The sequence below is a fragment of the Ixodes scapularis genome, unplaced genomic scaffold (assembly GCF_016920785.2).
Source record: "Ixodes scapularis isolate PalLabHiFi unplaced genomic scaffold, ASM1692078v2 PGA_scaffold0__279_contigs__length_252992795, whole genome shotgun sequence".
Taxonomy (NCBI): Eukaryota; Metazoa; Arthropoda; class Arachnida; order Ixodida; family Ixodidae; genus Ixodes; species Ixodes scapularis.
In genome coordinates this window covers 164,466,476-164,484,350 of record NW_024609835.1, presented here as the reverse complement: position 1 = coordinate 164,484,350, position 17,875 = coordinate 164,466,476, and the positions used below count along the sequence as shown (strand labels likewise).

Here is a 17,875-nt window from a genome sequence, read left to right as displayed (position 1 = left end):
CGCAAGTAGGGGACAGTTTCAATATCCTTGCCAATGAATCAAACGAGAAAATTAACCCTGCAGCAAATTTGCTTTGTTAAGGGCCATAATAATGGAAAAAAATGCATATAAGTCGTGCCGTTGTATAAAACACACCTGCAAAAATTTAGAAAAAAAAAACAAACAAAAAACGCAACTTATACATTTGTAAATAAGGTATGCTTTACTTTCAGAATTACTTTCTTTGGAGGGCTTCCCGATGTCAGTGGTGTGTATGTGATAGGAGCTTTCTGCTATGAGATGTATTTGTTCATCCTTGTGGGACCGCTGACTATTCATTCGATGGCTTTTTACTATTGCCACATGTTGCACATTTCTTTCACTTTAGGCATGTCGGAATTCTGGATTTTGAGTTTGAAGCGAATTCAAAGTAAATAGTGGTTTTGGCCGAATATTTCTTGGATCGAATATTGAATAGTTTCCCCAAGCTTTTCACTACTGCACGATCCTTAAATGAAAACCCATCTGAACTCATAAAGGTTGTTCCCAGGCTACCGCTTGTCCATATTATTTTTTTTTTAATACTGTACACCCTATTGGGTGCATTACAGGAGTGGTACATACAAAATAGGATACATAATAGTACAGATATGTCACTTCAAAGCACAGCCACACTTTTTCACATCATGCCACTCACAAAGTGTAACAAATGTAAGGAATTGGGTACAAAAACAGATGTACAAATTAATATAATTTCATTAAGCATTTTTCAAATGATTCTAATGTGTCACAATAACAACATTTTTAGGAAGCCTGTTCCAAGCATCTACTGTCCTAACAAAAAAGAGCACTCATAGGTGTCATTATTAATTGGCAGTATTTAAAGGGACCTGTTGTGCAACCCCCGCACTGCTCTCGTGACACGTGGTTTAAGAGAATGAGAAGTGTCCACGTTGAGCGAGTTTTGTGAGAGCATGGCAAGGAACTTTAATCTGCCGATTTCTTGTGTAATGTACAGAGGAGGAAGTTTAAGCAGTTTTAGGATGCTAGTAACCGAGTTGAAGCGGCTATACCGGGACAGAATAAAGCACACCGCCTGCCTTTGACTTTTTTCTAATTTATCAATCTGTTTTTTCCTGTAAGGGTCCCATACAGCACAAGCACACTCCAGGGTCGGGCGTATAAGAGGAAGCGGTTAGCTTCACCTCATTCGTGGCATTCTTGATGTTTCGCTCTAAAAGAACCTAATTTTTTCCGAGCTGTAGGGCACAAATTGTCTATATGTTGTTTCCATGTTAGATTTGCCAATATTACAACTTCTAAATATTTAAAGTGATCACCTGTCGCTACAAGATCGTTTTCTACTTTATATGTGAAGGGAAGGACATTTTTTTTTTACACGCGATTGTTACATACCTAAACACTTCTACAGCGGTTAATTTTCATTCCCCATCTTTTACACCATTGTTTTACTGAGTCAACCGACAAATTTAAGCTTTCCCGGTTTCCCTGGGAATCAACTTTAGTGTATAGTAAGAGATCATCCACAAACTTCCTCACAGTAATGTCAGAGCTAACTTTGTCAGCAATATAATTAACGTAACATAAACATAAAACAGGGCCCAAAACTAATCCCTGCGGGACCCCAGACGGTACTCCAAAAGCAGTTGATAAGTTCCCGCTGATAGTCACAAATTGTGTCCTGTTAGGCAGGTATGCACGGATCCAATCAGCTACGTCCCTGTTAATGCCATATGCAATTAGTTTTTCTATCAGTCCATTGTGCGACACATGATTAAAGGCTTGATAAATCTAAACAAACTGAATCGATTTGGCTTCTTTCATTTGAGCAGCAGGGAAAATTGCCAAACATTTCTATTAACCGTGTCTCTGTTGACAGACCACGTCTGAAACCCTGCTGATTTCTATGAAAAACTTTCTGACGCTTGAGATCATCGTAAAGACTTTTGGAAATTATATGTTTGAAAAGTTTACTGGACGTGCATGTTAATGATATACCGTAAAATCCCGAGTGATAGCCCACCTAACATGAAGAGCAAATCGGGTGAAAATATGGAGTGGGCTAACTTTCAATGTACAATCAAGAAATGTTTAAAAAATTGATATTTTAAGGTCGGGTCCCTTCCGACAACGAAGCAAAGATATCTGTACTTCCCAGTCAGCAATGTTCGCGTATATCCTACCATAGCTAACTAGCCGCATTTACGCCGAAGCCATCACTGATCCCAGCACTACGATTAATAGGAATGGGCAAGCCAAGCCAAAAATAGGGTTCGACTATCTTTCGGGGGTGGGGCATCTCTCGGGATTTTACGGTAGGTCAATAATTGGTTATATCATGTTTGTCGCCACATTTGTGAACTGGAGTAACTTTGGCACACAGGCAGTCTGCAGGTACATTGTGTTGTTTTAGTGACACTTGGAAAATAATAGTAAATATTTGGCAACCCATTCCGCATATCGCTTGAGAAATTCATTTGGGATGTTGTCGGGCCCAATCGATTTATTTGTGTTAATATTTAACAAAGGTGATAAGACACCAGTTTCAGAAATGACAAGGTCTGGCATTGCCACATGAACCTCATCACTTTGTATGTGACTCACTGGACAAGTACTCGAATCAATAACGACTGAACTAAACTATTCATTGAACTTTTCGGCCATACCGATTGGATTCGAAGTCCGATGGGATCCAAAAGTATCATTTTTTGGGAATCCTGCATTTTTTTTATTTGATTCATCTGAAAACGTGGAACGTCATGCTCAGTAGCAGTTTTTGCTTTTTGTCACCATTTTATTTCTTGCTTTAGGTGAATAATCTCGCGTCTTATCCAAGGATCTTGTTTATGTATGTGTTTTACTTTTTAGGAACATCCGTATTTAAACAGTGACTGAACGTTTCTTTTAAAGAAATTCTACAGAGTGTTTACATCACCCGCACCATCCAAATCAGGGAAAGGCCATTCTATGTGATCCAATATGCTCACGTCACCAGCATGACAGAAATCATACACGTGTGCGACTGGCGTTTGGTGGCTTTCGATGACAAGGCAATATTGTAAGATAATGAAACAAGATTGTGGCCCAAACACCTTCATATACAGATACAGTAAAGTCACACAAGTCGTTGCTTACAAAAACAAGTCCAGCACTGAGCACCCTGCATTTTCTTTCCTTGTACCCTCCTTTACAACTCGCATCGTGTTAAAATTAAATGCCATGTCAACCAGCACTTGAGTGTGCTTAGAATTGGAAGTACCTACTTAAAAAGGCACTGACACATCAAAATCATATTTTTTTTTTATTATTATCTGAAACGATTGAAAACGATGCCAGGACGTTACCCTCAAAATTCGAAATTTGGGAATTCAGTATTTGTGAAGTAAAAAAACAATTTCCAAATGCCGAATTCGAAGCTCCCGCGCGATCCACGCCGGTGCGTTGACGTCAAATATTGCGGAGTCCTGAGAGTCCACTTTCTTTCACGACTCCCTGCTGTTGCCATAGCGACCCAAAGTGAGGAGGAAAGAAGCAAGTGCCGGCGGACGGGTTTTGAGCGGTGTCGCTTGTTTTCCGTGGGAGGATACAAATCCAGGAGACGGCACCACAATGGACTCCGATTTTGGTATTTCAAAAAGAAGGGCCGTAGTGCGTTCGCAATTGCGTTAAAAAACATGTTTTAGGATTGCCGTTATTAAATGTTACAGAGATGTCGCGTACAAAGCTTCTAAATTTCATGATTCTTGATGTCACGAATCAAAAGAAGCGAAGAGGCGAGAGGCAGGAGAATCAAAAACCTAAAATAAAAAAAAGAGCGCGCGCAAGCGCGAAAAATTTTTTTTTCGAGATGCATTTTTTTTTTGCGTGTCTATGACTGCAATTTGCATCGTTTTAGACAATAAAAAAAGTATGACCTTTGGGGTGTCAGTGCCCCTTTAAAGATTGTCCCATTTATTTTTAGGGAGATTAAAATCACCAGCAATTATACATTTTGAATTATTGAGCGAGATTTGCAGCAACATAATCATAACTTCGAAAGCAGATAATGGGGAATCAGGAGGCCTATAAACTGCTCCAATCACATAATCCAAACCACAAAAAGCAATTTCATGCCAGATGCTTTCAGTGCACAGTAGGTCATTCATAACATGGCAAGTAATCAATTTCTTCAAGATGATTGCAGCCCCTCCCCCTCACAATGACCTGTCTTTGCATATCATCTTATATGCATAGGGAAGTACTTCATCGTCCTGTATACTTGGACTTAGCCATGTTTCAGTCACGATAATGTGCGGACTATACAGCATTATAACATACTCAAACAAATCACATTTATTAACAAGGCTTCGGGCATTTAAATTTAATATACTTAACTGTTTTGTTGATCCTGTACCTTGATGTCAGTTGCTTTTAACCAGTGCTAATCTATGCCTGTCTAGTTTAGATTGCGAGCCAAGCTCGTCATCCCAGGAAAGAAAGGTCATTATTCACTTGAAGCCTATCGTCAACAAGCTTAACACAATATATCCGGCTGCTCTGTCTGCAGAAGCACATTCCCTAAGTTTTTCTCGTTTTTGTAAAGTTCCTTGAGAGAAGTCGTTCTTAATTGAAATGTCTGACCGTTTTAGTTTACTACAGTTCTTAAAGACTTCAATTTTCTCGTTGTAATTGCGCAAGTTCATTACTATAGGGCGTGCACATTGTCCGCGCTTTTGTCCAAGTCTGTGTACCCGCTCGACTGTCTGCGCAGTCAGTCCGAGGTGTCTACCAAAAAGGTCAGTAAGAAGTTTCGATCAAAGTTCATCGTTTGTCTCTTTATCAGGCTCAGGAATACCAAATACAATTAAATTGTTTTTCTGGCTTCTGTCCTCGAGGTTGACTAGTGTAGCTTGCTGAGATTTAACCATTCTTTGTAGTTCGTTAAGATTGCTTTGTATTCCATTAATAGTTTCCTAGTTTTTTTGTACTTTGACTAACAAGTTTTCCAAACAATCAATTCTTCTGTCCATGTCATCTAAAGTGTTCTGGAGCTGGTTCTGTTTTGCGTTTCTCTCTTTGATATCGTTGGCCATGATTTTTTCCCCTTCAAGGATTTCTGCCACCATCAATTCTAGGTCTGCTGGGCCGAGATTTGACTCGATGCCACCAAATAGCATTAGTAACATCTTTGTATAACATGACGCCGCATAAAAACAAAACACTTCAGAGCACAGTAGCAAGGCGAGTAAAAACCTATGGTCGCTTTTGTAGTATTTACCATAATCACATTCACTAACCAGAATGAAGAACAGGAGTGGCATTTTTGACGTATCCTTCGGGCAGTTGCCGCTGTGTTTACTGGAGTACCAAGTGACGGCTGTCGGCCTTATATCAGGGAAGTGGTATCCCATAGTTCCCGGTTCAAGGCTTTTCTATTGGTCGAGCTTGAGGTCTGTGCATGACGTTGGCTCCTCATTGATCGTGTTCGTGATGCTTTGTTTTCCAATGGTCACAGTGACGGGTCTCCAGGTTTCCTGCGTTAATGGGCCAAGGATCTGAATAAAGAACAAGAGTGGCATTTTTTGTATGTCCTTCAAGCGGTTGCCACTGTGCCCACATCTGCACTAAGTTAATTTTAATACAGCTATACTTATGGACTGTCACCTCAAAAAGTCCATTGTCTACATTGGAATGGCAAGTAAATGATGCATTTGACCTAAAATAAAACTTATAGAAATGCCCAGCTATATGTAATTGAGGGGATTTATAAATCGTCTTGCTGTATGCAGATAGTTTTTATTAAATCTAGATTTTGTGAAAATAAAAAGAAGACAATCATGAATGATCAATGCAGGTGTCAGGACATCTCTGCTTAAAGGAGCTGTGCAACGATTTTTACATTGAAAGAATTGGCATCATCTGCTTTTGATATTGTTCACCTTGTCACAAATGACAGAAAACACGCCTCCTTTCATCGAAATGTTGCGATTCCGCTGCGTAATAGCGAGGCAAAACTTATAATATTCCCGACCAGCAGCCGCGAGCGGCGGCCACGAGAAACACGCGGTGTGACGTCAAAGGGGAATCTTGTAGAAAGATAGCAAGTTGTGCGAATACCTGCTCGATAAAAGGTAACTTTTCTATAAATCTTCTCGTTCCAGCATATATATAAATGCGTCAAAAACCTGGTATCATTGACAAAACTTTTATTATACGGAGTTTTAGTGGCGCCATCTATCCTAGGTCCACAAAACCGTCAGCTCTCTCCGCTACCGCGAACAGCCGCCAGAAGCCAAAAAGGGAGGGGTACAGGGCCGGACGGGTATGGCCGGACCCGGATGAGACTTTCCTCCTTTCACCATATTGTTTGCACGGCACCCGCCAGCACGTGGTGACGCGGTCGTGAGCGGATGAGTTCTCGGTGCTCACTGATGGCTCTTAAGAGAGAACTTTCCCGGAACCCCGCGCCTACCCCCTCAACATCACTGTGCATGTGACCCGGAAGACGACGTACGAGTTGAGAGGCGGCAAAAACCTGGATCTTTTTCATTTTTGTAAATAAAAGCTAGGGTATCCAGGCAAAATCCGTTTTCTGTAGTTCACTTCAGAAGTGTCAGGTATCAACTTCCACAATAATTTAAGCAAAGCCCTGAAATTGTTGCACAGCTCCTTTAAAATATACTCTTGCATAATAGCCACAGTTTACTTTTGAAAATTTTACTGTAGTGTAGATATCAACAGTCACAGAGTTTTAGTTTCTTTTTACATATGCCCACGCGCATGCACCATCTCGCTTTGAAAGTGGGCTTTGCTCCTAAGAATGCGACTGCAATATTTGTGCTTTTCGAAGTGTTAATCGCAGCGTGTTAGCACCCCTGAGCACGCTTCTTGCCGAGCACCTGTGCTGTGTGGAGAAGCAACACCCCTAGAAGCATGCTTCGCTGGTGTTGCTTCTCTGCAGTGTAGTGGTGCCAGATGAGAAGCGCACTCAGTGGGGCTAACCTGCCGCAGTCAACACTTAGAAAAATATGCATGTCACAGTTCCCCTCAAAGCAAATATCGAATAGTATAGAAATTACAAAGAAGATGCAAGCGAGCTGGTGAACTTTCAACATTGTAAAACCCGAGACGTAGGACAAAAGGAGAAGAAAAAAGTGTGTGTCTGTGTTGTCCCCTTTTTTCTTCTCCTTTTGTCCTACGTCTCGGGTTTTACAATGTTGATCGAATAGTATATTATTCGAAACTAGTATTAGAAAATTAAAACATTGCACTTCAGGAATATCACGATATGGGAGCCGAGTTCTGAGTGTGCTACAATCGAGATCGCTAGTGCTCTTTTTATCATGGCAGTTTAAAGCAAAAGTGATCTCTTTGTGTCTCTAAGCACCAAAACAACCTAATGGAGGCTCTAATATTATTTATTGTTAAAATTTCCTACCACAGTCACAATGAATTATTCAATGGGCCCATCACATTCACATCATTTTGATTCTTCCTTTCCATCCTGCTCGTGGAAAGCACTCACTTTATGTGGGGCATCTTCCGGGCCCCTTTGTGAGTGCTGTGACATCGACAGTTCCTCAGCTGAGCACCCACGGTCGGCACCCTGCCGCTGTTTTGTCACTTTCAACGTTTCATGAGTTTACAGAAGGGAAAAAGGCAGGCACTCAGTATTTTCACCTGTAAGTGACTCTGTAAGGTGAGGCAGGACCAATTAGTGCAAAAAGTAGTTGTAATTGCAATTTAAATTTGTGATTACTGATGCTAACAAGTAATTAAATTACAACTACATTTTCTTTTAACCAGTAGTAATTAATTGTTAAAATGCTGAAAATTATTCATAAAATGTTACACATTTGGTTGACACAATTGCTAACTGTATGTTTTAATGAAATCATTGAATTTCATTGTTTGTTTCTTCTGCATACATTCCAATAACATAAGATAATGTCAAAACAAGAGGAGAGGACAGAATGAAATGAACACACATCTTTACTTACATGAAGTTGCTACCTATTATAGCCGGCAGCGGGTTAATGGGTATCGTATTTCTATTTTATTTTTAATATTGTGTGTGTGCCCCCAATGACCCACAACTTTTGATTATCTTTGATGGTCGTGTCTAAACCATAGAAAACTTCCCATGACCACGAAGAAAAAAGGGAGTGCAACTCAAAGCGGCCAGTTCTCGATCGGCGGTTTTCTGTCGAAAAGAAAACAAACTTCGAGCTGTGAATTGTTTTCTGGGTTGGGCTCTCATATGTCATGTACAAATAAAAACCTTGGCGAGCATAAATACCCTCTCAGTGTACCTTTAAGTCAGTGTTGCGGACAAAGCAACCTCACCCTTCGCACCAATATGTACATATATTTTACATTGTGCCCCAGGTTAACCTCTCTGCCTTCTTCTGTCTATAGACCTCTATTTTGTCTTACTCTGTCAGTGCAATAAACTCTTGTTCACTATCTAAACACCTTTATTGCTCAGTATATGATCGGTTGGCAACAAGGGAGGGGTTCCCTGGGACTTTTTGGGGCTTGCTGGGGATCGCTGGGACGAAAAAGTATAAGAACCTCTGCAATAGGGTTTTAAACGCATGGCGTGACTATGCGTCTCTCCGCCCACCCCGAAGGACACGCTCCGCTCACGTGGCATTGGATTGGCTTTGATGACTCCTAGAGTCCTGTGCGCTTTGTTGTAAAGTGAAACCAAGTATGTACTCTTCTTTTTTAAAAAACTAAAGCCAAAATTTGGGCATGCTTGATATGAATGTTCTGCATCTGTTTTCGGTACTCGTTTGTTTTTTGCCCATGCTTTCAATCCTTTGCTTGTTTCTTGCGATCAGCGTCATAACTGTACCGCTTTTTCTTTTCCATTCTTTTTAAAATTTTTTGTTTTGTGCTAAAATTCCTCAAGGTACAAGATCCGAAAAGCGATTTGCTACCCCAGTGGTGAACTGATCCGTTAATCTCCTTAGCTGATTCATCTAAGCCCAGCGTGACCTGCTAAAATTCTGTCTCGTTGGTCACGTGCAGCACCACAAGAGATACAAGCACCAGAGCGTAGCACTGCACCGTGCGGTACATTTTCTGAAGGTACATGCTCGCGGCCGCAACACCGTGGAACTCTTTATAACAATACTTGGGACTTCACAACCAGTTTGAAGCCTGGTGTGTTTACCAGGTGCAGTGATGTGTTTTCCGAAGCAAAGGTTGACTCGCTTAGGTGAGCCTTATTGTTAGGGCCTAATTGTTCTTCTGGCTCATTGCCGCAGCATCGTGGCTGACCAGGCCGGATTCACGGTGGTGCCTTCTTTCTGTGGTCATGGGATCGGCAGCTACTTTCACGGACCGCCCGACATTTTTCACTTTGGTGAGTTTGTCTGGCATCGGGGGCGGACTTAAAATTAGAGAGGGAGGGGACGACTGTCCCCTCCTCCAGCTTTTAAGAGTCACTTTTATATATGAAAAAAAAAAAAAAAAAGCATACGAAGGAATATTTTATTTATGGTTAAATGGAAATTATATCTTAGTCTGTAACGCTACATCATTCTGCGACATCGATGGCGGTGGCATAGCCAAAGGGAGGGGCTTGTAGGCTTCAGCCCCATAAGCCCCCCCTAGCTGTGCCACTGCCGCCACTGTCGCCGCTGTAATATGTCGGTGTTACATGTTTTTGTGTTAGAAGAGTGCTTAGCAAAGCCAGCGAAAAAAACACTTAACACTGCTCACGACAGGGGTCTTGGTGGGTCAGGTATACATAATAGGAACACTTTGTATATCAAACAAATTTCTCTTTCGAAAATTTTCTTCATCAGTCGACTTCTCACTTGTGCATCTGACATTACTTCTACTGTTGTCATGGAGAGTCATCTCTAATCCCTACAGTAGTGGTCATTTTCCTATTATTTTAGATCTTCATAATCATCCTATCACACTTCCAACACAGTCACCTCTGTGGAAGTTTGACAAAGCCAACTGGACACTTTTTAAGCAGTCATCTCTCTTAGCTATTACATCCCTCCACCAGCTCTCTGTCAATGAGTCACTCACCTCCCCAAACAGCCTAAGCCATGGTGCAACAAGGACTGCAAAGAAGCCAGGAAGAAACAAAATAAAGCATGGTGCATATTTAGGCGATTTCCTACTGTTCAAGATAATTTGAAAGCGTCTGGACGATTTGTCTGTAGGCAGAAGAAACTACCTTGCTGGGAGAAGTATGTTCCTTCTGTAAATAGTCCTTTTTTGACAAAAAAATGGAGTATGCCCTAAAAACCTCGAGAAACAGGCAGATATTCTTGGCGAGCATTTCGAGATGGTTTCCTGCTCAAAAAACTAAACTTCCTTGGACACACAAAGCATAGATGGAAAGGAAAAAAAAAAGCTTGCGGACATTTCGAGTGTTTTTGAAGATTCATACTATAATGCCCCATTCACATTGCATAAACTTGAAAATGTTCTTCATTGTTATAAACAGACTGCACCTGGTCCAGATGGAGTCCATTACATTATGCTCCAACATCTTCATCTCTCTACTCTTGAGCTGATTTTGTTCCTTTTCTCATTGTCGAGGAATTTTTCCAGAACCTTCCTTAACTATTTATGGACATCCTATTGTAATGAAAAGTGCATGAACACAAGTTTCTAGGTCTTCTATTAAATTCAAAGTTAACATTTGTTTCAGAGATTAAGCTATTAAAGCCAAAATGTTTCAAATCACTCAGCATTCTCAAAGTGTTGTCCCATCAACCTTGGGGTTCTGATTGACTCTGTCTCCTGGACATTTATTGTTCAGTAGTTCGGTCCTGACTTGATTATGGTAGTTTTGTGTATGGTTCAGCCAAAGCTTCAGCGTTGAAGATGTTGGATCCCATTCATAATCAGGAACTACAGCTAGCCACTGATGCTTTCCGCACGTCCCCGACCCAGTGTAGTACAAACTGCTAACCTGGGGTCTGTAATGTGCACCACGCAGTAGTGATACACGACCACATGCCAGTACGATGCTCATCTAGATCGAAACGGGCAGGGGTGGGGATTGAACCCAGGACCCCTGGGTTCTGCAGCGCGAGCTTTTGCTCCACATACTTCGAGCTAGTGTGCGCTAGCCCACTCGGACACCAATCCCCCTGTTTATGTATTCACTCCGTGTAAAATCGGTTCCTCTCTATCCAGCTCTTTAATCGGTCGAAAAAATTAAGTTTGAGAGAACTTTTCAAAATGAACAAAGTATCGTCCCTCCCTTTGCCTTGAGGCATAGTAAGGAAGCGGAGTGCTTTGACCGTCACCCCAATCCCCCATGACAAAGTGTGTAAGCTCCGTAGCTCCTTAGGACTATTTATCATTCATTGTAACTTTACCCAGACAAAACACAATAAGAAATATACTTGGGATGAAGTGCTGAAGCAAAAATTTTCTGAAATAGAAAGGTGTTACCAGCGCTACTTCAACATTTACACCAGTGGTACTACAGGGTCTGTCCCAAAACTTCCCGGAATGATTTTTTGTGGTCGGCAACGCCGCCTGGCGGGGTGGGGCTTCAGGAAGAGAAGTTAGTGGGGGATATAAGCTTCGAAACGAGACCGGTCTCAGTTGTCTGCTATCAGTTGCTGAGGCAGGTCACGCCCCGCGCAGAGGCATCTACAGCACCCTCGTCGAGAAAAAAAATGGACCAGTTTTTGGAGCAACGTTATGCAATCAAGTTTTGTGTGCAACTAGGTAACAACGGGGCGGAGACGCTCGAAATGCTTCGGAAAGCCTACGGCGACGACGCGATGAAAAAAAGCCAAACTTTAATGTGGCACAAGAGGTTCCGGGAAGGACGGGAGTCCGTCAACGACGACGACCGCTCGGGACGCCCGTCGACATCACAAACGGATGACTCGGTGCAAAAAGTGCGTCACGTTTTGGACACGGACGGGCGATTAAGCGTTCGAATGGTCGCAGATGAGTGTGGAATACCCAAAACAATCGTTCATTGCATTTTAACACAGGATCTCCAAATGAAGAAAGTCTGCACGAAAATGGTGCCAAAGGCCTTGACGAGTGAGACGAAGGAAGAGCGTTTGTTGAAGTGTCAGGAATTGCACGAACGCTTCGAAACAGACCCAGAATTTTTGGACAAAGTGATCACAGGGGATGAGACGTGGATTTTCGAGTACGATCCCGAATCAAAGCGTCAGAGCAGCGAGTGGCACACCACGGAGTCTCCTCGCCCGAAAAAAGCAAGGATGAGCAAATCGCGAATCAAGGCAATGCTCATTGTGTTTTTTGACAGAAAAGGTGTGGTTCACAATGAATTCGTGCCGCAGGGACAAACAGTCAACAAGGAGTTTTACTGTGAAGTGCTCAAACGGTTTCGAAACAGGGTTCGACGAGTCCGAAAATAAATTTGCGACAACTGGATCTGGCACCATGACAATGCGTCAAGCCACACCGCGCTCATTGTCTCCGAGTTGCTGGCCAAAATGTGTGTGCCAACGCTGCCCCAGCCACCGTACAGCCCCGATCTGGCACCACCGGACTTATTTTTATTCCCAAGAATCAAAAGAACCCTGAAAGGAACTCGGCATGGGACGCTGGAGACGGTAAAAGCAGCTGCGACGACCTCACTAAAGGAGGTTCCTGTTGACGGCTTCCAGGGCGCCTTCAGTGATTGGGTTCAGCGTTGGCAACAGTGCATCCAAGCAGGGGGAGATTACTTTGAAAAGTTCTGAAAAGATTGTAAACTGATATTGAATAGATGATTTATAAAAAAAACAATTCCGGGAACTTTTGGGACAGACCCTGTAAAACTGATTATTTTGTTGGTTGTGCTGTGGTTGAGACATCTGTTTGCCGTGTAAAAAAAAACTTAACCCTTCTGCCACAATTTTAATGGCAGAGTTGCATGGTTTACTGCTTGCTGCCAAATATACAGTTGAGAAAAAGCTTCATCGCTTTGTAGTGTACACAGACTCTTCAAGCGCATTAAAAGCTGTTCCACTGAATATAGCCAGAAACCCTTTGGTTGCTCAGCTGCAAGATAAGGTAATCTCTGCCATAAAAAATGGGCATGAAATTATTTCCTGCTAGGCGCCAAGCCACGTTGACCTCCCTGGTAATGCGGAGGCAGATCAGGCTGCTCACTCTGCTATCACACACTTTGTGAACCCAAGAGAAATTTCCCCGAAAGATTATCGCAACATGGGAAAACATTCCACAATGCAGGCAATGTGAGTGGAATCGTGAAGTAAACAACAAGTTACATACGATGAAGCACTGACTGCGAAAGTTTCTACGAGGTGGTCCTCTGTCATCTAAGGATTGGTTATACGCAACTTGCACATGGACATCTTTTGCATGGCAAAGATGCCCTGGAGTGTGATCATTGCCATTTAACTACCGTAAAATCCCAAGAGATGCCCCACCCCCGAAAAATAGCCCATTCCTATTAATTGTAGTGCTGGGATCAGTGATGGCCTCGGCGTAAATACATTGCTGACTGGGAAGTATAAATATCTTTGCTTCGTTGCCGGAAGGGACATGGCCTTAAAATAGCAATTTTTTAACTTTTCTTGATTGTACATTGAAAGTTAACCAACCCCATATTTTCACCTGATTTGCTTTTGATGTTAGGTGGGCTATCTATCGGGATTTTACAATATACGTCAAATTTTACCTGAATGGAATCTGTATTTTCTGAACGCCGTAAACCCCTTTTTGCAGCTGTCCAAGGAGCATATCCCATTACACCTCATGACTTCTACTTGGCGAGGAACCTCTTATTTCACACACTTGTGTTTCTACTTTTCTCCAAGAAATCTACCTTGTAGCTCCCTGAACTCATGCTCACACCCTTTACACTCATGCACACCTCATGTTCATAGTTTTATCCTATTATCTGCCACTAAAGCTCTTTCTTCTCCCTAACCCCTTTCAGCAATAGTTTATATACCTGGCACATTATAGCCTTAGATGCGTTTGCACTGCAAAAATCCGATCAAACATTCAGTCCAATCAATTGTGAAGCATCTAAACCAAGCTTTAAAAAAAGAACGCAACAGCCAAAAATTATTGGCAGGCAGACATATAGCTGACTGTAGGCAGACATACAGCCAACGGCACAGGTTAGTTGTTCTAAGTGAAATAGCTGAAATCTTATATGGGACGATTGTGCGGACATCTAGAGGATGATAATCTCGAGAGGTTTCTTGGTGAGATAAGATAAATTGGTGCACCTTATGTAACTTCACCCTCCAGCTATAAGATTATTTGGCGACAGCAGACCACACATGTGCGATTATCCCCCGTTTACGGCTTAAAGACTCACTCTCAGCAAGATGAGAACAATGAGATAACCTGAACCCCTCCCCGACACTGTGACGTACAGGCTCGCACTATGAGCAGTTTTGTTCGCATGACTGGAAAAGGATGTACCGTAGAATACCGTCCATCCGCCCATTCCACATTAAGGGGGACACTGCTCTTTGAGGCAAAAATATGCTAAGAAAACACATTTTTGAAATTGTGTTTCTTGAAGATTGGCAGGTACTTATCATCTTGTCCTGAGGATTTTCTTTAAATAAATCTCTCTCATCTTGAAATATTCTCATGGAAACAAAGTAAAATGAGTCTGAGGGTGTTTTTTATATTATTTCTGAGTGAACTATTTACATCCTTTACTATTTTATGGAAGCCATATGTCTAATCTTCATTTTTTTTTTCTTTCTCTGGTAGGTGTATGTGCGACATGTGCAATAAGGGGTACAAATATATAAATAGGGTACTAGGCTTTTTTTAGGTGCCTTTTAAGCATCCTGCCACAAACCATTTTGAAACTGAAAAGTTAAAAAATGTCCTAAAAAGCTTATAAAGCATCCTAGAGCTTTCATTTATGCCTTATTGGATTCCACATACCTTTTAGTTCACTGATATATGTTTATTTTTTTATTTTAGTAATTTAATTTGTCTTAATCCTTCCTATAATCTGTGCACATTAAATTTTCAATATTAACGAAACTAATTAGGTTACATCAAAACCAAATACATACTTGTAGTCAGATTGTAATGGGAAATACTAAGCTATGTAAATTTCATTTGAATTGAATCACAAGTTATATAAAAAAGCTCTAGAAGCAGTGTTGCCCCTTAAGCGCCCATTGCCAAATTCGTAAGATCTGAGAAAATGCACCCAGTACATTTATATGTAAAATTGATGATCGGACAAGCGCCCATCCCCCATTTTTTTGCGATTATCTGTAAAATTGGAGTGGGCGCTTGCCCGGTATTTTACGGTATATTAATAATTACACAAGTAAGTTTTATGGCATCTGTGTCTTCGACAAAGTTTTAATAGCTTTTATCAAAGGCATCAATAAGGTAAAAAGAAAGATTACGCAGTCACAATTATAGCTGGAAAAAGTAAGAACTGAAGCAAAAACTATTTAAGGACCATCCCCAAAATATGGCCCTGCTAACACATTTAACCCTTTAACCGTTTTTAGTTTTGGGAAATTTCTGACCCACAACTGCTTAATTAATTGTTTTCTGCGCAGCCAGAAGACCTTCCTGCGCAAGGTCTTCTTGCTGCTAAAACATATCAACTGTTCAGCGAGGTTTTTCCAGTTGCACCAAAACCTTTTGGTAGATGAAAGGATAGTCAAGTCAAAAGCCTGTTCTGGAATTGGGCATTATCTTTGAGACAAAGTCACAGAATAGGGCTACAAGCTTTGTGTTTTTCCGGGCTCGCAAAACGGGCTATACTGTTCAGTTTAACATGTATGTATGTATGTGGGCAAGCGCAAAGGGCCTAGTTCCAACGGATTAGCCTTTCGTGGGGTAATGTAGCTTTGCGAAAAATATCTTGACCATATATTATTTACATGGGCAACTTCTCCACCTCTACGTCCCTCTTCCTTCACCTTCTGGAGCATAAGACATTGGCTTGTGGCAGTGCAGGAAAAGATTTTCGGGGCTTCCCGTCTGTGCTAAAGGATTTCAGGTGGGAGGAGAAGGCAAAAAAGGGTCATGTCCAAAGGCTTCAGGATCAAAATGTATTATATCTTCAGTGGAAATACCGGCGACTCATGCACATGATGAGCACTGTACATATTGCCAAAAATAATGGGCTTGTGAAACAGAGAGAAAAAAGAGCAGATACATGGTCATAGATCTTCATCAAGAAGCCGCAGCTTGTCGGCGACTATGATGTAGGAATGCTCAGAAATGACAGATCGGGCAAGTTGATCGGATTGTACAACATCCTGATAAAGCGTGTCCATTTGTGGAAGGCTTTCTCCTTTCACTGCATCGACATCTCAGCGCTCAAGAGCTGCATTCTTCTTTAAGCACACTGCAAGCAGCACCCAAACATTCCTGAACTCTGCAGATGCTCACGCTTTGATCGGCTGGCATTCCGAACGGAGCTCGCCCAATAGCTTCCTGGACTTGGTGTAGAGTATGTCCGACCCCCCTCCTGTTCCTGAACAACGGCATCACAAGTCCCCAAAAATGGAGAAGTGGCACAATTGCAAGGTGTATTATGAGAAGTGCAAAGTTGAGCTCAAGACAAAGGTCTTTGGTAGTAAGACACAGTTCCTGTGTCTTACCACATCCAGAAACTGCTTCACCGAATGGCATGCACACCACGATGGTTGCGACTATGTGGAAGAACTTGGCAAGATTTTTTTTAAAATCTAGAGTACTGCAATTTGCAGCCTTCCTTGCTATTGAAATTTGGCATATTTTGTTATTTCTGAATTTTTCAGTAGTCCTTTTTTTTGCCGAGATATCTGCATATTTTTCTTGTTTTTTGCTGTGTGGGTCAAAAGAAGTTTGGCTTTTGGAAATTAAATCTTGTATCATTTATTAGACTTCTATTTTATAACTACTATATCATTAAATAGGGCATTTTTTGTGCTACATTTTTATATACTGCAACATATTTTAGAAGCATGCTTTTTTTTAGAAAAAACTTATGCTGGGACCCTCCAGAAATGGCCAGTTTCCCTGTGGTAAGGAAGGAGTTAGGGGCATGTTAGCGAAATGGGTTCAGTGCTGGCATGTAGTGCAACATGGAGATATGTGACATGTTACTTGTGACCTGTAATCGGCATTCATGGTCATCAGTGGCATTTAAAAAAAAATGTATGTGAATGTGAAAAATTAGTGCTTCTCCTGCCCTAATAGTTGAATGTATGGGTTAAAACTAAGCTCTTTCTTGTGTGCCATGTGCAGAAAATGAAGAAGAAGGAGAGATGTTCGAGGGACTGGTGTTCACAATTGGTAAGCTTTTCTTGCTGGCATTTGTTGTTTTGCATGTCTCTGAGTAAATTGTAAGAAAACCTTACAGTAAGAAAGGCCTTTCTTTAAATTGAGCCTTTTGGAAGAGCATCTAGCAAAGTCATTGTGCATGTGCAGATTTTCATGTGCACACAGCCTACATGGGTCAGCATCAAGAAAAGAGTAATTGTACCTAAAATCTGTTATAAATCTGTAAATTAATAAAACTAATAAAATTCCTAGGCAATCTTTTTTACCGTCAAATTATTGAAAATACATTGGTAAAGTAAGTTTGAATGCATAATCTCAAGGAGGGAAACAACCTTAATTCCCGAGTCTCCGACGTGATGGCCTGGTTTGTGTCACAGACAGTGTTCTACCACCTGAGTCGAAGGGATCATTGGCTGTTCGAATAGATTGCACGAAATGGTTTTTTAATCTGTTGTGCTAGGATTTACCACACAGGTACCTGTAGATAGTGGATCTTGTGCATCAAAATTTCACTGAGCAAACTTGCCTGAGTGAAATGTTAATAATCAAGAACTTGAAATTCCTACTTATGGCATCCGTCTGCTAACGAAAGGTGACTGATTGGCGTTGCACCAATCAGTCACTTTCGTTTTTCGACAGATGT

General features: G+C 41.5%; 1 protein-coding gene across 1 annotated transcript in view; it reads left to right on the top strand.

Moving 5' to 3' along the window:
* LOC8051451 (methionine aminopeptidase 1D, mitochondrial) overlaps positions 1 to 17,875 on the top strand; it is a 30,101-nt gene that overhangs the window by 7,590 nt on the left and 4,636 nt on the right. The window contains exons 4-5 of the mRNA XM_029968076.4: positions 9,255 to 9,352; positions 17,197 to 17,244. Of these exons, the coding sequence (XP_029823936.3) occupies positions 9,255 to 9,352; positions 17,197 to 17,244 (146 nt within the window). The remainder of the gene's footprint in view (positions 1 to 9,254; positions 9,353 to 17,196; positions 17,245 to 17,875) is intronic.